The sequence below is a fragment of the Carassius auratus genome, chromosome 7 (genome assembly GCF_003368295.1).
Source record: "Carassius auratus strain Wakin chromosome 7, ASM336829v1, whole genome shotgun sequence".
In the NCBI taxonomy this organism is placed as follows: Eukaryota; Metazoa; Chordata; class Actinopteri; order Cypriniformes; family Cyprinidae; genus Carassius; species Carassius auratus.
In genome coordinates, this window is record NC_039249.1 from 31,109,140 (window position 1) to 31,130,023 (window position 20,884).

Here is a 20,884-nt window from a genome sequence, read left to right on the forward strand (position 1 = left end):
AAGAGTAATGTTAATTATCAGAGTAAAAAATTAAATCTTTAGCGGGCCATGAAAGATGCAGAATAATTAACGTCTAGCTCCATACTTTTTTCAGATGCATCTACAGTGCAACAGTTTGCAAGAACAGATAGGTTTGTTTGGACACACTTGATAGAGGATCATGCATTATCTACATGTGTCACTTGCACTTAAAATAAACAAAAGGAAGAGAAGTAGAAATTTTAGATACACGCAGATTAATAGTAATTAAAGTATGTTTTAGTTTACCATAAATGCTTGTCAGTATAGTACATTCGCACACTATTTCACCATATTTAACAATATTTTAAATACGACAGAACTGTGAAAATACAGGGTGCCCAAAGAGCTCTCACCAAAGGGATGGAGAAGAAATTGTTTTATAACATAAAAGTTACTAGAGACACATCTGGCAGCCTTATAAGTTTAAAATATGTGGTACCAGAAAACCTCTGAGGCCATTAAAGCAATCACACAATATCATCAGAGGAGTAAAACGTCTGATCAAAGCCTTGTAAGATGACAAGATGAAAGGAGGAGAAACATTTCAATGCAGAGTACAGAGAACAACACTAGACAAGCATTGTATAAAATTCATTTGGATAAACCTTTGGAGTTCTGGAAGAATGTTTTATGGAGTAATGAAACAAAACTGTTTTGGATCCATGTATCAGCAGTATGTCTGGTGCCAAAAAAGGCAAATCTTATGAACAGAAGAACACCATCTCCATGATCAAACATGGTGGACCCATCTTGTTATGGAAGGGTGTTGCTGTTACAGGAAGTGTATTGACTGTATGCAGGACATCATGGATTTATTTTAAGGTATTGGGTTATTTTGACAAATACTGTGATGTCTTCAGTGACAGTGTAGAAACTTCTAAACAACCTTCGTTCCTCATTCTGCGGGGGTCTCCTACAGGAGAACAACATCTCCTGAGTGTCTAATAGCTGAGCTGCACAAATATATAAACACACGTAGACTACTATCACTCACGGAGAGAGTTTAAAGATTCAGAGAAAGTATTTCATTCCTAGAAGGAAACTGCTACGAAGCTTGGTGCTTGGTAGTCTTTTGGACAACTGTCAAGTCAGCAGTCTTCCCCATGATTGTGTAGCCTACAGAACTGAGAGACCATTTAAAGCCTTTGCAGGGGTTTTGAGTTAATTAGATGATTAGAGTGTGTCACCAGGTGTCTTCAATATTGAACCTTTTCACAATATTCTAATTTTCTGATATCCTGAATTTGGGATTTTCCTTAGTTGTCAGTTATAAAAATGAAAAGAAAGAAATATTTGAAATATATCAGTCTGTGTGTAATGAATGAATATAATATACAAGTTTCACTTTTTTGAATGGAATTAGTGAAATAAATATTTTCATCTTAAACTTTTTGATGATATTCTAATTATATGACCAGTACCTATATATATATATATATATATATATATATATATATATATATATATATATATATATATATATATATATATATATATATATATATCCATCATAACTCCCTGTGTGAGACGCTGTGTCGCTAGGCTCTGCTCTTGTTGAACCACGTGGGGGCGTTAATGGGCTTCTTTTTTTTTTTAACTCTCTCCCGTTCATGGCTCATGAGGCTTCTGTATGAATGTTTTCATCCATTTTTTATTCATTCATGTGTTTATGACAACAGGAAATATTGTTCTTTCCCTTGCTAATCAGTCAAATATAAGCCATGGAAAATACCCCGATCCATCATCCCAAACTCTAAACAGAATAATCGAATTAAAATGTGTTTTTAATTAAACTGAACGTGCAATATGCAAGCCACCTTTCCTTGTGTATCTTGAATGAAAACTTGCATTTGCTTGAACAGGATAATAATCTGTGATATTTCAGCAGGGATGTGAAGTGTAGTGTTATTTGGATACATTACATTTAAAACAGATGTCTGAATGTATTTTGGCACTGCCTTTTAAGAACAAACACACTCATGTAAAATATGAATATGATTTTTGTGATAGTATCCACAGTGAAGCACAACACCGTATCTATGGAGTGAGATAATAATGCACCGATGAAGACCACACACTGATGAAGACTCTTGAGAAGCAGGAATGCTGTCACACATGAAAGTGATGCAGTGTGTAGGCCTTGACCACAAACCCAAACCCCTGTCTTATCTGTCTAATGTCCAGCCAGAGAGAAAGTCTCATCCAGGGCCAGTGTGAACACTTATCAGCACTTACAGGTCTTGAAAGCTTTGTTCCCCTCACCCACTTGAGTCTGGTCATGGAAAGAATTTTGGAGTTCACTTTGGAGTTGGATGTAGGGATGCATTGTTTGACCATACTAAGAAAGGGATCTTTCTAAAAGGGATTTTTTAAAATAAGGGAATTTAATTATGATCATATAAAAAATATGAATGCATGACCAGTGACCATATCATATTTATAAGACACACATTTAAGTTTATTTATTTATTTTAAATTACACTTATCTATTTGCATTGGTGAATTTTAATTACAATGCATATCATTTAAAATTATTAAACTGAGCAAGAAATGTCTTTTTTTAGGAGAACTTACACCAGTTTTTAGAGAGCCTTATTTACAGTTTATAATATTTTATTCCTAAAACACTGGGATTTTTTTATAAAATAAAATTACAAATAAAATAATAAATAAAACAGGGACAAAAAAGTATTTTGAACCAATGTCTAATATATATATATATATATATATATATATATATATATATGGACCATATTCATCTTTGGCATCTTATGTTAAATTGTGGCTTTGATAATAAGGCTATTAGAGATCATAAAAATGAAAACTCACAGATAATAGATTTATAATATTGTCCATCTCAAACTGTATGGGTGATAACCTAATACCACAAGTTTGATTACTCTTATACAAAAGTAAAAAAAAAAAAAAAAGAAAGAGGTAATTAACCTTATATTTGCGACTTAAAACAGTAGGTGGAATTTAAGTGAAGGAAATACCCATAATGATCAACCGCTTATATGAATATTTCTAATTTAAATGTGTTTCAAGATATCATATGCATGTACTGTATGTAACAGACAATGACAAGATGTGCATGTAAAAATAGGTAAAAATGACAAGGCTTTGATTTTTCTTTTATTGCAAGAGTATGGCTTAATATAAATAAGGCAACAACAACTTTCAAATTGAAAATACACAGCAAACAACTTCAAACAGTTTTACAACATGTCAGATAAAAGGTGCTACTTTAACTAAAGGCCTAACGACCTGCTTTCATAGAGGCACACGGGCGCCTGCCTGAAGGTTTCTGAAATGTAAGCCAACTCTGAAACAGAAAGAAATGAAGAAAAGACAGAGGCTGCATGAGCAAGTAATTAACAAGCCTTGAAGAAAGACAGAGAAGAGAAACATGTCGGACGTGACGTGCAGATGAGAGAAACAGAGGCAGGCGGTTAGTGTCATGCAGCGTGCATGTCCACAGCTGTAAAACAGGTCAAAGATGCTGTAAGCGTGACCTTGCACACGATCACCTTTGGATCAGCGTTGCTCACAGCAAGTCAGGAGCAGACGCAGTGGAGAGGTCGAAAAGGACTACAAGTGAATAAAAAATGAGAAACGTACATGAGAAGTGAATCAAAATGCAGCTTGTAAACAGTGTTTCAAAATGAGCTGCTAATGCACAAACATGGATTTAACAGATTTAATGATCCGTGCTTTATTTTCATGCATGTCATTTGAATTTGGTGATCTGCAATCAACATTCATACTAATTAACACATCCCAAACTAGCATCGCCTTCCAGTGTCAACATAAAGTGTGTTTCATATTATTAATACTTCTCAGTAAGTTCTGACTGGGGAAAAAATGTGCACTTTAATTGCACTTACATGCGATACTGTAAAATCTATAAGTACAGTATTGCCCTGCCCTCAGACAGCACATCGTAGGTAGCAAATGACATCAGAAGAAACCGCAGTAATAGTCCAGTGAATCAAATGAGAGGACGTTTAAAGAACTGACAAAGTAGTGTTTCTGTCGCGATTCGTAAGTGTGATGCAAAACTGGTGTATGATTGAGACTACAGGAGATGAAATTAATGTGCATTTGGAACTGTCTGCTTATGCTTTGCGTACATATTCGGTATTTTGTTACATAGAGCGGTGCATGACATATCTGTATTAATATTAGCCTGTAAATGTGACTTTTTGATGTTATCTCTGAATCTTAATAAGAGCCTGTACGATTTTTTTTTTAAATGTATAGTTTATTTTTATTCTTTGTTGTATCATTTCTTTATTCCAATAGTTCACATCAATTTTTTTAAGGATGTTTTCTGTTGTTGCACCTATTGTTGTCATCTATTGGCTGAAAATATAATAACTGATATCCGCTAAAAAGTCCAAATCTATGCATCCCTAGTTACATATACAGCACACATGTAAGAACGTAGTCTTTATGGCTTAAAGTTAAACTTTAAGATGAACTCTATGGACAGCATCTGTTAACAGGAAATAACTGAAAAAAAAATCACTTCAACAGCAATGCAGTTTCAATGGAAGTATACAGGACAAGATAAAACACAGGATTAAATGTTAAAGTCCTAAAATGCTCACACTGTTTTGAAAGTCCAGCCACAAAAGACAACACATTGAGTTAATATAGACAAGTCACTAGTGTGTTACACCACAAAAAAATGCTCAGCTCAGATAACACACCCTATGTTTTGATAAATTACTACAGACGCTTTGATAGAAATTTAAGATGCACATTTCCGCTTTAAATCCTCTGGAATGTCTTGTCCCACAGACTTCCATTGTCATTCTTGTTTGTTTTAACGGTATGAAGGATAAGATGCTGTTATTTTCGGTGATAGTCGGCAACATTTTCACAGATGCTGTCAATAGATTATCTTGCGTTGAGCCAGGAAAACATTCCTTTTAACAGCCATGCTGTATGTTTTTCATAAGATATGTAAACATGTGAGAAGAATGTGACTTCCATGTTCATGACGAGGCATGTTTGCAGCTTGATCGGTCAGGTTTTGTAAACTTGCAGTCTGAATAAAAAACTTTCATTAATAACTAAAATCAGAACATCACTCTTAATCGTGCATATGAAGGCAGATCACTCATTAAAGTGCTTAAAGTTCACTCCGTGTTTGACACTTTTTTTCTCTTTACGCAAACCTTCGTAATTGAGAAAGGCTTTGGTAATTTGTGCGCAATCCAAACCAGGACATTTCAGATATGAACCCTTTTAAAGGGTCCTGGCGATGTTTCTCTCACACTAAGACCCAGTGGCCCATGTGCTCTTCCAGCCAGTGCTGTAGAGGCTGTAGATTGAGCGGCTCGGCCTCTGCGTACATCTGGACCAGCTGTTCATGGAGAACGGCGAGCAGAGGCAGACTCACACTGAGCAGTTCATACAGGAAGGTGTAATCCTCGACATTATCCCGCAGGTGGACTCCTGTGGCCCACACTTTACCATGCAGCCAGTTAAACACACGGCGAGGCACAGCACACACAGTCTGGCTCACGTGCAGCGGCCAGCGCAGGCTTCTCTTCAGGGAGGACAGGATACCTGGAGACTCGTCCTGGAGAGGATGCTCACGTCCCTCTGGACTCCAGCTGGAGCCGTCGTGGGATTCCTCATTACACGTCTGAAGAATCAATATTAAGATGGGCATGCTTTTAAGCTTTTAAGACAATTCTTAAAAAAAAGGGATGAAGCAGTTTTTTTACCGTGTGTAGAATCGGTGTCCCTCCATTCTTGACTAAGGGTTTCCGTTGAGCAAAGTGGAGTTTGCAGTACAACTTTCCTACAGGAGAAAAAGAATCCATTAGCATAAAGGTGTGGTCACATTTACTGTTCCTCTGTGAAATACTGTGGGTGAAGTTATTTCAGTAGGAATCCAAGCAGTCTGGAGTTTGGCTTGAGGACGGAAAAGTTCTCCATGCAGATTATATCTTGTATCTTAACCAAGAGAAAGCTGCTTTGTTTGAAAATGACTTGAAAGTGTGAGCTGCGTTTATTAAACTGACACCTCATCTTGACTTCGGACATTTAGAAACAATGCCTGCATCTTTCAAACCGCAATCTTATGTGTATACAGTATGATTCTATTTGATGCATAATGAAAATTTAAAAACTTGGTATGATTCTCCTTGTGATTGCTTGGGTAGCTATCACAAAAAGCTGACCTCTTTTTGCAATGCAAAAAAATAGCCTGGAATTTAAAGGGACAGTTCACACAAAAATTCTAATTCTGTTAATAATTGCTCGCCCTCATTTCGCTCCATACCTGTAAGACCTTCGTTCATCTTTAGAACACAAATTAAGATATTTTTGATGAAATCAGAGCTTTCTAACCCTGAGAACACAGCAATGAAACTGACACGTTCAAGGCCCAGAAAGGTAGTAAGGACATTGTTCAAATAGTCCATGTGACATAAGGGGTTCAACCTTAATTTTATGAAGCTCTGAGAATAACCCCCCCCAAACATGAGGGTGGGTAGTTAGTGACAGAATTTCATATTTGGTGAACTATCCCTTTAATGGAATACAGTAGTTTACACAAAAATGTAAAAGATTTTCAATGAAAAACTGCTTATTTCTGCCTGGGGCGGCAGTGGCTCAGTGGTTCATGTAGGTTGTCTACAAACCGGAAGGTTGGTGGTTCAATCCCCGGCTCCACCTGACCAAGTGTCGAGGTGTCCTTGAGCAAGACACCTAACCCCAGCTGCTCCCGACGAGCTGGATGGCGCCTTGTATGGCAGACACCGCCGTTGGTGTGTGAATGTGTGTGTGAATGGGTGAATGTGAGGCAAATTGTAAAGCGCTTTGGATGGCCATGTGGTCTGTTGAAAGCGCTATATAAATGCAGTCCATTTACCATTTACCATTTATTTTGGTCTGTTTGTCATACAAAGTTATCAAACGGGTTAAGAACACTTCGATATAGTCTTAGGGAGTACTTTTACATAGTCATAGGTGTACCTGTAGGAATACATTTATTTAGATTTTTAGTTTTTTGTCATTTTTAGAGTTTGACAGCTCCAGTCCCTATAGAAACAAGGCAGAAAATGAATCAGCACCGGTTTAGAGCAATGTGAGGGTGAGTAAATGATTTAACACTCGCTTTAGGGTGAACTGTTAAATGAGAAACAGTGAGAAAGCACTTTTTCCAGTACCTTCCTCTGAATCGAAGGAATGCCCTCCCTGGCGCAGTGGAGCTCTGCAGGTATGACAGCGGAAGCATTCCCTGTGGAAGTGGAATCCCTCTGCGCTGAGCCTCTCCACTACAAACACCCGCTTCTTGCACACGTGACACACATCACCCAGACTCTGAGGAAACTCTCTTTTTAAGGAAGGCTGGAGAAGAAAAAGAGGAAAAAAAAAAGAAAACTGGTCAAGATTGTGTCTAGCATGCTGAAACCTGCTGCAATATCATTAAGACCTACTGCAATTGCAAAAATGATGCAGTATATAGTCACACATTAAAGGGTACTGTATCCCACAATACAGTGCACTTGATTTGACTTTTCAATGTTATAAGTGAATCAGAAGTAATTTCAGAAGCACATGCTAACATGAAATGCACTAAGCTACACAGGATGAGTTCATCAAATTCCTAGATTAAATCATATTTGTTTTCAGATTAAAAACATTTGACCATCTGATCTGTGGCTTACCGGACTGTCAGAGCTGCTTGCCTGGGGCATATGATCATTTTCATCGAGGGTAACCAGAGAGTTAGCTCTAGCACCCGCTATCAGAGACACTTTGCCTACTGTGCGCTACCAGCCAATGGGAGAGCAGGGACAGAAAGTGGAGAAAAGAGAATGAAACAGAAGGATAAAGCAATACAAGACATAGAAAATCTGTGAGAAAAGAATTCAGAAAACCTTTCTGTCAAACAGCGAGTTTGTCTGATTCGATAGATTCCTTTGAACCAGACTGCATTACTCTATTCTGTAACTCACTGAGCTGCATACATAAGCATCACAGCAACTTGGTGTAAGACAGGCAAGATGTATCAAACACCCCTCCCTGTTTTAGGGAAAATTTAAGGTAGCACTGCACTCTTTACAAAAATTGCAATTCTGAAAAGCTTTAAACATGTACACAGTACTTTATTAAAACATGGTAAAGTATTGTTTAAAAATTAATTGTAATATGTTATAGCACAATAATTATGTGATGTGTATTTGACTGCTTGTTTTTCATGTTGTTAGCTTCGCAACATGCTAACATCAGACTATACTGACATAATTATGTTGTGTTTTCTGTGGAGAGTGATATGTGCTGACTTAGATGGCATGCGTTCACGTAAATCATTAGAAATATACAGTATAACTCTGGTTACATTTCTACCAAACCTGAAACAAGTAGCTTCAGGTGCTTTTGCTACACTGTCCAGGAGACATGTCCACCAGAGGCACTATAACACTTATTTTTTCCATTGCAGATGCAAGTTCAGTAAACAGCAGTCTTGAAGAAACGCATTTTCTGAAGCAACCATGCTGCTTTGGCTTCCTTCAGTGTGGTTTTCTGCTCTTTTGTTGAGTGTCGTGACTTATGTTCGACAGGACTCGTACCTGAGCTCTCTGCATGGTATATGCAATGCTGTATTAGGTGTGCTTCCAAGCAAGTTTACAACTGTATGTCAGAAAATCCACATAAATGGAGCTGCTTATGTGCTGCTTAAAGGTGCTGTAGGGAACTTTTGTAAAAATATATTTTTTACATATTTGTTAAACCTGTCATTATGTCCTGACAGTAGAATATGAGACAGATAATCTGTGATAAAATCAAGCTCCTCTGGCTCCTCCCAGTCGTCCTATTGCCATTTGCAGAAAGTCATGCGCTCCCGGTAAAAAACAACCAATCAGAGCTGCGGTCCGTAACTTTGTTTGTTTTCAATATGTAGAAAAATGTATATAATAAGCGAGTACACCCTGAATCCATTTTCCAAACCGTGTTTTTAGCTTGTCCTGAATCACTAGGGTGCACCTATAATAAGTGTTTATATTCGGACTATTTTAGATTGCTTCGTGGGTACCGCGGCGGAGTAACCCAGTACCTTTGTGATTCTTCATAGACATAAACAGAGAGAAGTAGATCCGGCTACGATGTTCTTCCGCAAGACGCAAGCAGTTCTGTTTATTAACCGCTAGAGCGTCAAAAGTTCCCTACCGCAGCTTTAAGTCAAAATGTTAATAATAATAAATCATGCAATGTTAATATATATATAAAGTATACCAAAGGTATAAAATATTATTGTGTTAATCAATAATCTGCCCCTGTAATCATAATTTGTATGAAAAGGAATACAGTCTGTTGGTCTTTTAGTGCCTCTAAAGTTAATTTAATCTGGACACTGTGCTGAAATGCCTTAACAGGTATGCTTTTGCTGAATTGTAGCAAGAGTCACATATTTTTCATGTATGCTTGGGTCACGGTTATAGAATAGCCATCTTCACTAGGCTCTTTTTTTTTGCTCACAATGAGGGTTTTAGCTCACAATGAGATTAATTCTGGAGATACTTCTCAAGGCATCAAGTAAAATTTGAAAAACTCCTATGTTGAGATGGTTATGTAATGATCCATTCACTTTTAACTGTTCAGTGGGTGGAGCTAGAGTTTCAGGTTAGGCATCTGGCAATGGAAGAGAGGACTTTTAAATGCTCTTTTTCCTTGTGGTCAGCTGGAATGTACGGATGCTTACAGCCAAGTGTGTGTGTGTGTGTGTGTGTGTGAGAGAGAGAGAGAGAGAGAGAGAGACTGGCACGTTCTCATTAGAAAACCAACCATGTGAAGAGAGACAGTCCATCAAAGAAAGCCGCCTCCCTGATCAGTGCTCTCAAGTCCTGCCTACAACATGCCAGCAATATCACAGAAGACTCATTCCAGTAAGACTTTGACTCATGCGAGTCCTGGGAGATTGTGGATAAGAGTCATTCCACAGATATGCTCATATACCTGTTTGGGAGCATATGAGTCTCCATCTGACTGAGGAATATCTGTTTGTTTTCTTACAGTAAAGGATGTTGTGCTACTGCTGGTGGCAGACTGAAAATGTAGATTTGAGAATTTATGGCAGCAAATGTTATAATCATCTTTGGTTAAGTTAAATGAAATGCTTATCCAAAAATGTAAATGTATTATCTCCATATTCCTCCAAACCTGTATAACTTCTTTTTCCATTGGACTCAAAAGGAGCATTTTTTTTTTTTTTTTTGCTATTTAACTTGCACCATACACTGTAATATATATATATATATATATATATATATATATATATATATATATAAATTTTGGAATTTAAAATAGTATTTATTTGTAATCTGTTTTATTCATAAATCTAAATATACATATATATGAATAAAACAGATATTAAAAAATACTATTTTAAATTCCAAAATGTTATGTTTATTCAATATATTACTTGCTGTTTCTTTGTAATTATTTGTAACATTTCCTAGCAAGCGAATATTGTTTTGAGGTAATTCTTAAACCAATTATTTTTGGGTGTATTAAAGTGTTTTGAAGCTGATATGATAGCTTTGTCTGAGTTACAGACCACATCAGAAGTCACTGAAACTCTCAAATCTCATTTTCACATCCACATATTCAAACTAGCCCTGTAGCATTCAACTATGAAACAAGCGAGATATTTCTTCTATGGAAGAAAGAGCGGTACACAGGTTTGGAACAACATGAGGGTGATTAACAAACAAAAAGCAGCTTCATTAGTGGGTGCATATTTCACTTTCAATCAATGAATCAAACAATTATCTAGCCAAACACTCACCATTTCTGAGTTACACATTGCTTCTTCTTGCACGTTTATGCAATGAAGTATTTCTGGCTTTAATTTACTGCTTTAAAAGAGACATGGGCAGAGTGATAGTGATACTGTATGTTAACAAGAAATGGCTCTGAAAGGGATTAGAACTAAGGCCATGCACAGGAAGAGTGTTCAAGTTAAAACCACATGTGTACCGTAATGAAGAAGCAGAGCAGAATGGAAAGGAAAGATGGAGTGGAGCAGTGCATTTTGGGATGGGGTGAAATGTTATGGAGTTAGACTGATGAGGATGGATAGTGGAAGAACTGGTCAGAGCAGAGATGGAGAGACAGATTAGACAACAGATAAATAAAGATTTTGATTATACTGTATGTTACATAAAATAACATAAATTTTAATTTAAATCTGATTGCTCCAGTATTGCCATGTAATTTTTTCTAACTGGTTTTGGGCTTTACACTGAAACTTTTCGGTGTGAATTCAGAATCACACAAAGGTTTCAGTCACTGATTGAGGCACTCTAAGAAAATACCCTATATCCACAAACACACTTGGTGGTTAAGATTAATTCATTTTTTAGAATGCTCTTATGTGTGGAACAACTTCTTTACACCATCAAGTATCGTAAACTGCCTATTTTAACACTTCACAGTGAAAAAATATATTTTTTTCATACCTCGACATAACAGAAACACTGTCTATATGACATGCAAACATGTTGGTTTCACTTTCCATATATGTTAAGTCACAGATAATGCAAAACAACAAGTTTAGATGGTGCCCTGATACCTTATCAGGTACGTTAAAGTTTCTGTTTTCCTCTGACTGGGGGATCTGGGTTTCGCTCTGATGCCTAAAATGAGACGTTCTGCGACTGCTTAACTGTAACCACAAATTAAATCCCATTCAGTATGTCATAAAGCCGCACTCTGAGCATAGAGTAATGATAACTATAACCTACAATTATTTAGAAGATTGACTAAGCCGCTGACCTCCAGCATGCCAGATGTCAAAACACTTACGCTAAATCCCTTTCCACTGTAATTATATTTCCTAACTTAGCTGAGCGACGAGAGAACACTCACCAGATGGGAAGAACTCACTGTATCTCCCTGTATCTCCTTTATAAAGTGCTTCGCATCTAATGGTTTGGTTTTAGACACCTTAATCAAATGGATGCCAATTGAAGAGGAGAAAAAGTAAGAATTAGATTTAGCAGACTTTGAGAGAGTGTAAAATCCGCACGTGCCCTTACCTGCTGTAACAGCAGAGAGGGATAGGATGAAATGAGTGGAGGACAGGAAGCAGCAGTGCATTGTGGGAGAGGACCTGAAGGGGTGGTCAGTGGGATGGAATGAGGAAAATGGAGAGATGAAGAGTGAGGCTGCATGAACACAAGTCATGAAGAGAGAGATTGGAGCAAGTTGGATTATACCAAAATGTATGGGTTGAAAAAGACCTTCAAGGTTTTCAACAGATTCTTTTATCTGAGCTTTTAAAATGTTGGTTTTCTTTAGAGAAGATGTACCAAGGATCTAATTTGACTGAATTTAAATCATACATTGCTTAATTTTTTCTGTGTAATGCTAATCAAGTGCAAAACCATTTGTGAACTCTGAGGTTGCTAATTGACAGTACATCTGACAAGCCATTTGTTCGCATTATTTCAATAGTTTATCAGTGGAATTCATGATGAAAAACTACATTACCCATGATTCTGTACAGAAAATCCCACCAATCAGAGAGCTGTGGTGAGCAAATCGCACCGAAAGAGCTCTGTGGAGTCGATCTTGCTAATTTTAACAGATTTTCTTGCTTCAAATAAAAGTTTGCGATGATTCACATTGTAGCTGGTTGGCTTGGTTCATGGCTTATAACTTATAACTTTAAAATCCTTATTGGAAAATGAATGGTACAGTAGAAATACCTCTGTAACAGTGCTGCTGAAAAAGTGAACAGGCACTAATGAAATCTATATCATATTTGTAAATGTCTCAGAAAGAAGCACCTTTGAGCTTTTCACTGATTCTCTCTTCTCTTCACAAAGCTGCATGTCTAGCTGCCCAGTCTGAGGTATATCCGTCTTATTAGAAGCAGAGGAAAGAGCATGAGGAGGACATGAATTGATGATGATTCATTAGAGGCTGTTAAATGGGCAAGAAGTATTAGGAGTGTTAAGTGGTATTAGAGATGGAAAGAAGTGCATGTGTAAGTAATGACAGGCACAGTCAGACGACAGGAGTCAAGATTAGGAGAGGACATGGGAGGACGTACTGTAGGGAGCAGCAATGCATTCTGGGATTGGGTGTGGTGGGGTTAATGTGGAGATGGATTAGAAGGTCAGACAGCAGAGGAGTCAGTCTGTCCAGAACAGAGATAGCGTGAACATTAAGAACTGAGAAAATTGGATTGCAGGACACTCATTACTCAAATGAAAATGTACTGCTCAAATGTTGCTCTTTTAAATCTCAGGAGGCCTTAGTTCTTAGAATCTTGTAGTTATGTTTAACCGACAAATAAAGAACGTTATCTCTGATGTTTCTCCAAAGATTCCATGGTTAAAACAAACACAAAAATAGACATGAGCAGTAAAATTAACATGGATAGCTACAGAAAATGTGGTCTTAGAGTATTTGATTTATTGAAATTTAATTGCAGACTTAGGTTTAAGCAAAGTTTGAGATGTTGAGATCTCTTCTGAAACTCTCTGTCTCTCCACGGAAAGTCCATTCCATTCAATTTGTAATGTTTTTTACACAGAGCACATCAAATATGGTACATGGATGCTCAACAGCACCTCCTTAAAACATGAGAACAAATCACATTGGTTCTTGAGGAAGCGCAAACATTTATCACAAAGTTCTGGTTGCATGAAATTTCAATGGAAGGACAGAAATCTCTCAGGTTTCATACAAAATATAGTACTGTATGTTCATTTTTGTTTCAAAGAAGTCTCGCAGGTCTTATGGAACTACATGAGGGTAAATGATGACAGTAATCGACTGAACGATCCCTTTAATTCTTGCTCTTTTTGCTCTTATTTCTGCCTGACACAACTGAGATATGAAAGAGACCTCATTTGTGTTTTTTTCTTTCCTATGTGTACATATAAAAATATACTGCTTTGTGGAAACATGCAACATAAATGATGTTATTTAAGTAACTTAAGTTCCTTGTGGAAAATGTTATAATTATTCATTCAGATTTAGCCGTTGTTTGAAGGCTCTAGAGGACTGTTCAACATATGTTACTCCCTCTTTGGAATGTTTTCAAAAGCTAAATATACTCAACCGGTTCATAGAAATTACAAGGAGGAGTGTCTGGCCCGCAATTTAATGACGGATGACAAAACCCAGAACATGCGTGTTACAGTATGAAGCCAGAGAGAGCAATCCACACATACGGAGAGAAGAACTAGCATCAGTTTTTGCAGATATATTATTTTTTGTTATCTAGTTAACTAGTGTATTTTTTTTTTTGCCCGCTGCATTTTCTCACAGAAGCACAAAGTACTGCTAGGAAATATAATAAATGCACAGAGAATGAGGATGTTTGAATCATCTCTGGACACCTGGACTGATGGGTTCTCCTTATGCATGCAGTAAAAAAGCAAAGAAGCTGCTTTTCCAGTCTGAGAGATCAATTTAAACGCTTACAGGACATCTGAGCAGCCCAGAACCCTTTATAAGACTAAGAGAGCATGTGAATTTCACCAACCTTCCCCGTATTTAGAGAGAACTTGATTCCAACCATTTTTTCAAAGAACAACCAAATACCTCGTAATATGTTATGATGTTCGCTGACTTTATTGACTCTTTTCGAGTAAAAAAGCACTGCAGTATGTCCTCAGCTGACCCACATCTGTTCTGCTAGACAGATTATTAACCAATCATGGGTGAGCGGGGTTTCAGGGAATTAATTACTCAGTATGCGATGATATCTGCAAAGACTGCAGGTGCATGAAATGATGCTCAGTCACTCAGTGATCACAGGCCAAAACCGCAGGGCATGCAACAGCAGCAGAGTGAGGAAATCCGTAACATAGTCACCTGAGGTGGAGAGCAGGCCTCGCCAGAGAACAGAGAGCTCAAATGCACAGCCTTCTCCTTTATGCTTTTTTTATGAAACTCCCTGGCCTTTTGAGACTGGGCCTTCCTCTGAGTGAAGCCAGTGGAAAGGAAACAGCAAGAAAAAAGTGGAAAAGAATAAAGACTGAGCCTGTGGTGAATAGGAAGATCTGTGGTTAGATCCCTGTCCACTAATGTGTTTGACATTTATTACTTGTCTATAGAATTGTGATTAATGTCATGCGTTTTAATGCTGCTAACTTGATTATTTTCACATTTAAAATGGGTTGAAATTGCCTCTAAACATACATATTCTCTAACAATAATTAACATTATTTTTCATAAATCAGGTATGTATTTTTGCTAAAGATCTCATATGGATTTTTTTTATAAAGATATTTTCTATTAAAAAGACTTTAAATCATATGAACAGCTATTCATAGCTCAGTCTTCAGAAAGAAGGCAGAACAGAATGAAATAGTTTTAATGTCAAAATTGGTAAATGGATTAAATGGGACATTCTATGAAATGGGTGCATTTTGAAAAGAGAAATTAAATGCCTTTCTGTTATAGCTTGTAGACATTCTGTCTAAAGAATAATGCATTTAAGTAATAACAAATAGCACTGCACCATTTCAGGCAAAGTAAAAACTCAATACAGGTTGGGATGTTATTATTCCTTTAGACAAGTGAATATCCTAAAGATCCAATTCTTGACTAAACAACTCATGGTAACAGGGTTGATATTTTAAGATCTGTCTCCTAACAAATAAAATCTAGTGATAAAAAGGGAGATTCACTATTTTAAGGTACAATAATGTAATTGTGAACAGTATGTTACTTTAATAAGATATTCTTATGATGATAACAGGGTTGACACTGATCCTGGGAAAAATACTTCAAGTTTTACCAAATATTGGCAGAAATAATAAAGACAAAATACTATCTTTAATGCCCATGTTTATGAAGGACAACTGAGGAGCCCTACTTATAATACACATACAAGACCGAAGGAAGATGGTGGTGGTTCACCTGGCTAATCTCTTCTTCCACCCTCTGGAGGCGCTGGAGCATTGCTCTCATGGCCAGCACTGCTGAGTGGCAGGTGGCTGGATTTCCTGAGTCTGAGTCAGCTGTGTTCTCTGCCTCTGATTGTGTGTGAGTGTGTGTGTGAGTCGGCTGAAGTGGTTTCCTCCGTGGATTCAGAGGACTAGAATGAAGCGAAGGGAAGAGAAGAGCCGAGGGCTCCTCAGAGTGTTGCACACAGGCGATGGATGGAAACTGTGAACACACAGCACATGTGGGCAGCGCTGGATATGAGCTATCATACTGATTATACACAAACTTGGGAAAATTTTGTAGTGAATCTACAGAGAGTCAGAGATTCACACTGTGAAATTTAATGGAGGTTTTGAAGGAATGCCACAGATGACATTTTTTTGGTTTCCTTTCAGTCACTTTAGACGCCACGTTGGTGACTGACAAATTGTGAATCTCTGCAGAGAGACCAATCGACTTAAGAGTGTAACCAAACAAGCCAATGGACACTGGCATGCGGAGTCGCATCTGGCTGCCACACCACGCAGCACAGGTGTAAGAGGCAGCAGATGCACTGCAATCATTCATCTTTTCGATCTGGAGCCGAGCGGTGGTGCATCACTACTGCTCTCCCTTCCGTCGAGTGATTGAAAACAAGTGTGGGCATTACGGCAGTCAGAAGCGGTGGTCACTGTCTCATGGGAAAAAAGCTCATCCTTCAAGGAGACACACCGGAAGTGTGCGGTGGCCAGCTCCCCTGCGTGCTTCAGCACTAAAAGAGCAATCTCTGAAAGAGCAACACGGGTGATCACGTCTTTTTAAAGATGTCCTATCACCCCTGTGATTCTGGATTGTGTTACTTACCTGGCGCCTCAGAACAGTCAAGATCGCTGCCTCACTTGTCTGGGTATTAGGCACGCTGAGGAAGCTTTCATGGATGGTGCATGTTTTCTGTCTGGGGAGTTGCATAAAAGTCCCTCTGCCTCTGCCGCAATCCAGCATTCGTCCCTGGGCATCGCAGCTTCCAGTGGAGTCAGAGGTGATTTTTAGGATCATGGTGACGGCTTCTCCAAAGAAAGTTACTCACCCCCCAAGTACTCTGCAGCCTGTGGAGATGCCGGTAGTGCATGCCGGGCCCTCTGCAGGACAGAGTGTACCACCCGTATCCTTCGGTGCTCCCCCTGTTGACCAAATGTTGATCTCTGTATCGGAGGGTGAGCTCTCTCTCTCTCTCTCTCTCTGGGGATGAGAGTGGCATTGCCCGAGTCAGACCCAGAGATGATGGCTATGCTTTCCCTGGCTGGCTCATGTGGATCCTCCACCACCTCCCGGTTCATCAGTGGGGGTTGCACTGGTTCTCAGGGCCCCCTCTGGTGCCATTCTTCTCAGATGTTAATGAGGAGCTCACGAGATCATGGAAGGCATGATTTTTCTGCCGGTCCTATGGCCGCTACCACTCTGGGTGGTGATCCTTGTCTCCCCTCGTGGGCCTGTAAGTAACAGTAAGGTTTAACTGGCAGTCCTTACAGAGCTTGTGGGGAGGCGGCCTCTGCCCTTCATGCTATGGGTGCAACTCCTGTAGCGTGTTGGTAGGGATTCCCAATTCGTCGGTCACCGACGTGACGTCAATATTAACCGACTGAAAGGGAACGTCTGTTACATGTGTAACCTCGTTCCCCAAAGGAGGAAACAGAGACATCACTTCCCGTCGCCACAGTTGCTGTACTACTGCTGAGCTGCCGGGTCACCGGCTCGGCTCCTCAGTGAAAACATGAATGAATACGGTGCACCTGCTGCCTCTTGTTCCTGCACTGCGAGGTGTGGCAGCCAGATGCAAACTCCTCATGCCAGTGTCCACTGGCTCATTTTGTTACACTCAAAGTGGATTCGCCTTTCTGGCAAGATTCTCAATTGGTCAGTCACCAATATGATGTCTCCGTTCCCTCATTCAGGAAACGAGGGTTATTTTAAAGAACATTAAAAAAATTCTAAAGAAACTTTTTTGAACTTTGAATGGTAAACTTCAAAAGGTTCTTTATGGAACCACAGATGCCAATAAAAAAATACTATACAGTCTTAAGAGTGTAGAGTTTTAAAATATGGATATTACTAAAAATCTTATCAGCTAATACCAGGTGATAAAATATATTTTTATAAGTATTTTTTTGTGGGTGTAAACTGACTTTGGAGGTTCTACCTGTTTTTTAGGGGGTGGGGGTGGTGGGACTTTCTTCTTGATAATGTTAAAGAGAGGGCTATCGGTCATATCGAGCGATGGAGGTCTTGGAGGCCTCTCATCATTAGAGTCAGACTGAAATCATTATACCAGGAACAGTTTCAGAGAAAAGGAAGCCAGGGTCAGAGGAACAGAGGGAAGAAAGGAGAAAGAAGAGATTAACTAAGAACTGAAATACTCAGAAAGCAAAAATGTAAAAGAAATGATAACCCCTTAATTTTGTCAATATATTTTATAGAATTTGAAACCAATATGCCTTATACCATTAAGATCCATATCTTGATGTCAAACCTTGTACAACACATCATGACATATAAAATTGCAATGTTTGTGAAAGATGCTTTAGAGCACCAGCAGAGATTTAGTCTGCTAAAAAAATCTATTGTATGGCTTCAGACAGTTTTGCGCACAAAACATAAAGAGCGCTTTTAGAGTGTTTTTTGATGCTCTACAGCCTTCACTTTTATTATACGGAAAAGAGCAGCAAGAACATTTGGCAAAATAGCTCTTTTTGTGTTCCACTGAAGAAAAAATGGAAATAGAGTTGATATAAGAGAGAGTAAACAATGACAGAATATTCACTGCCAGATGAACTATTTCTTTAAGAAAATTCAATGTAAATCTTCAGCTGATGCCATGAGTTCAGATAAAATAGCATTTACCTGTCTGCGAATAGAGCAGCTTGCAGTGCTGTCTTCAAATTTTGCTAGAAGCTGAGTGGCCATAAACTTGACCTTGTTTTCTTTCAGTTCCCGCCCCTCACTGGATGAAGGAAAACTCTGATTGATGGATCTGATTGGCTGGAAGAGAAGTGGACCAATCAGAGACCAGTTCTAGTATCACATGCTTTTACTAGTTTGTTATTATACACTATAATACAGACCTCTTCTAAGTAACTTATCTTCCGTCTTCTCTTGTATATGGCATCATTGTCTTCAGTCTTTTTGTCATTCTAAGGAAAAATAAGTCATATTTAGCTTTAGAAGTTGATGTCCAAACTTCAACAAAATAAGAAAGTCCACCAAACAGAAACTGTGAAAGTGCTCGCAATAAATCAAACCCATTGTATACTACCTTGGGTATGCGTTTACGAGGCTGAAGCAAACTCAATGACTTGTAAACAGGTCTGGAAGAACCTGATGGATATTTTTCATTATTTGCATCACCATCTCGCTTTGAATCTACAATAAACCACATGACAAACATTTGCATGGCATTTGATAATAAACTACTGCAACATATATTCTTGGTAAACAAATGCACATCACTTTACAATATAAAAGCCTCATATTACAGCATATTCAAGAACAATGCCTTCGCAGGGGCACAATCGCGGTCCGGGGGTGTGGGGGTATGGATATGCTTCTGCTGTATTAAAGCCTCTGAGGCCAGACAATATATTATGTGGAATATTTATAGCCTCCTCCACTGTGGTGATATGCAGATCTGCAGGGCGGTAACCTGGTTTCAGACAGACATGCATTCCTGGCATGACTGCGTGAGAGAAGGAATTGTGTAACACTAATGTTCAAGTGCAAAAGGCCAGATAAAATGCTTCTCTTTAGGGGTTTTCCATAAATGCATTGTGTGTTTCCTTCATGGACACACCTCATGCAAAGTAGGTGGAAGACACACTCAAAGCAGGTAATAGGTTTTGGACGGTGTAAAAGGTTCATTTTTGAACACCTTTAATGGGCTAAATGTAACAATGTCATGTACATTTTGAGAGCTGAAGGAGCTGAAAAGATATTTCTATTGCAATAATGTCTGTGAATTATGAGACTATGTCTATATGTCTATATACTGTATACTGTATCATGTACAGTACACTATTATTCCAGGTTTGGAGTCAGTAAGATCTTTTGTTTTAATTTAATTCTTTTATTTAGTAATGTCATAAATTAAACTGATGAGGGAAATTGAAAGTTACAGTAAATATATTGATCGGTCAAATCGATTAATCGTGATTAATCGCATCAAAAATTAAAGATTGCGTTTACATAATATATGTGTGTGTACTGTGCATATATGTATATATAAATATACACGCATACAGGTAATATATGTAAACAAACTTTTATTTTCAATGCACTTAATCACGATTAATCGATTTAACAGCACTAATTTATGTTAACAAAAGATCTCTCTTTCAAATAATTGCTGCTCTTTTGAACTTTCAATTCATCAAAAGGCAAGGAGAAATGTTCAAATACTAGTATGCTAGATATTTATGCACATTTAATTAAGCAAGTTTTATCCATCTTGGAAGAAATTTTTTTTTTTTTTTATATTTGTATATATTTTTTAATCCAATCAAATAAGTCAAGCAGACCTTATTGTATATATGTTTACTACCAATTAATTATTATTATTTATTGTTAATACTTTTATTCAGCAAGGATGCCATAAATTGATGAATTCAAATCAAAAGCGTCAGTAAATCCACTTATAATGTTACAAAATTGTAAAAAAAAAAAAAAAATTACTTTTCATTCATCAAAGTGTCCTGACAAAAATGTATCAACGGTTATTAAATTATAATAATTTTTCTCAATATTGCAGTTTTACTGTATTTTTGCTAAAAACTAAAAAAAAAAAAAAATCAGCCTTGGTGCGCATAAGAGACTTCTTAAAAAAACATAACAAAAACCTTACCGACCCACAATATTAAACATTAGTGTAATTGATTCTGAAGTATAGGGCACAAGTAGC

The 20,884-nt window shown here is 37.9% G+C and overlaps 1 protein-coding gene across 36 annotated transcripts in view; it reads right to left on the bottom strand.

Annotated features, from left to right (window-relative positions):
- Positions 1 to 3,136: 3,136 nt before the first annotated feature.
- The window catches only part of mical2a (microtubule associated monooxygenase, calponin and LIM domain containing 2a), a 60,224-nt gene continuing 42,476 nt past the window's right edge, over positions 3,137 to 20,884 (bottom strand). For 3 of the 36 annotated variants that reach the window (XM_026268433.1, XM_026268435.1, XM_026268434.1), the window contains 16 exons: positions 19,247 to 19,353; positions 19,056 to 19,124; positions 18,835 to 18,972; positions 18,134 to 18,247; positions 15,931 to 16,179; positions 14,881 to 14,988; positions 12,840 to 12,914; positions 12,087 to 12,215; positions 11,917 to 11,994; positions 11,621 to 11,713; positions 11,026 to 11,141; positions 10,835 to 10,904; positions 7,713 to 7,817; positions 7,212 to 7,392; positions 5,763 to 5,839; positions 3,137 to 5,680 (listed from right to left, as the gene is read on the bottom strand). In XM_026268433.1, coding sequence (XP_026124218.1) covers positions 5,303 to 5,680; positions 5,763 to 5,839; positions 7,212 to 7,392; positions 7,713 to 7,817; positions 10,835 to 10,904; positions 11,026 to 11,141; positions 11,621 to 11,713; positions 11,917 to 11,994; positions 12,087 to 12,215; positions 12,840 to 12,914; positions 14,881 to 14,988; positions 15,931 to 16,179; positions 18,134 to 18,247; positions 18,835 to 18,972; positions 19,056 to 19,124; positions 19,247 to 19,353 — 2,087 coding nt within the window. In that variant the 3' untranslated portion in view covers positions 3,137 to 5,302. Of the gene's footprint in view, positions 5,681 to 5,762; positions 5,840 to 6,795; positions 7,084 to 7,211; positions 7,393 to 7,712; positions 7,818 to 9,247; positions 10,093 to 10,834; positions 10,905 to 10,950; positions 11,142 to 11,620; positions 11,714 to 11,916; positions 11,995 to 12,086; positions 12,216 to 12,839; positions 12,915 to 14,880; positions 14,989 to 15,930; positions 16,180 to 18,133; positions 18,248 to 18,834; positions 18,973 to 19,055; positions 19,125 to 19,246; positions 19,354 to 20,884 lie in introns of those variants that run through there. The other 33 variants (XM_026268444.1, XR_003292487.1, XM_026268441.1 and 30 more) reach the window with 33 other exon arrangements.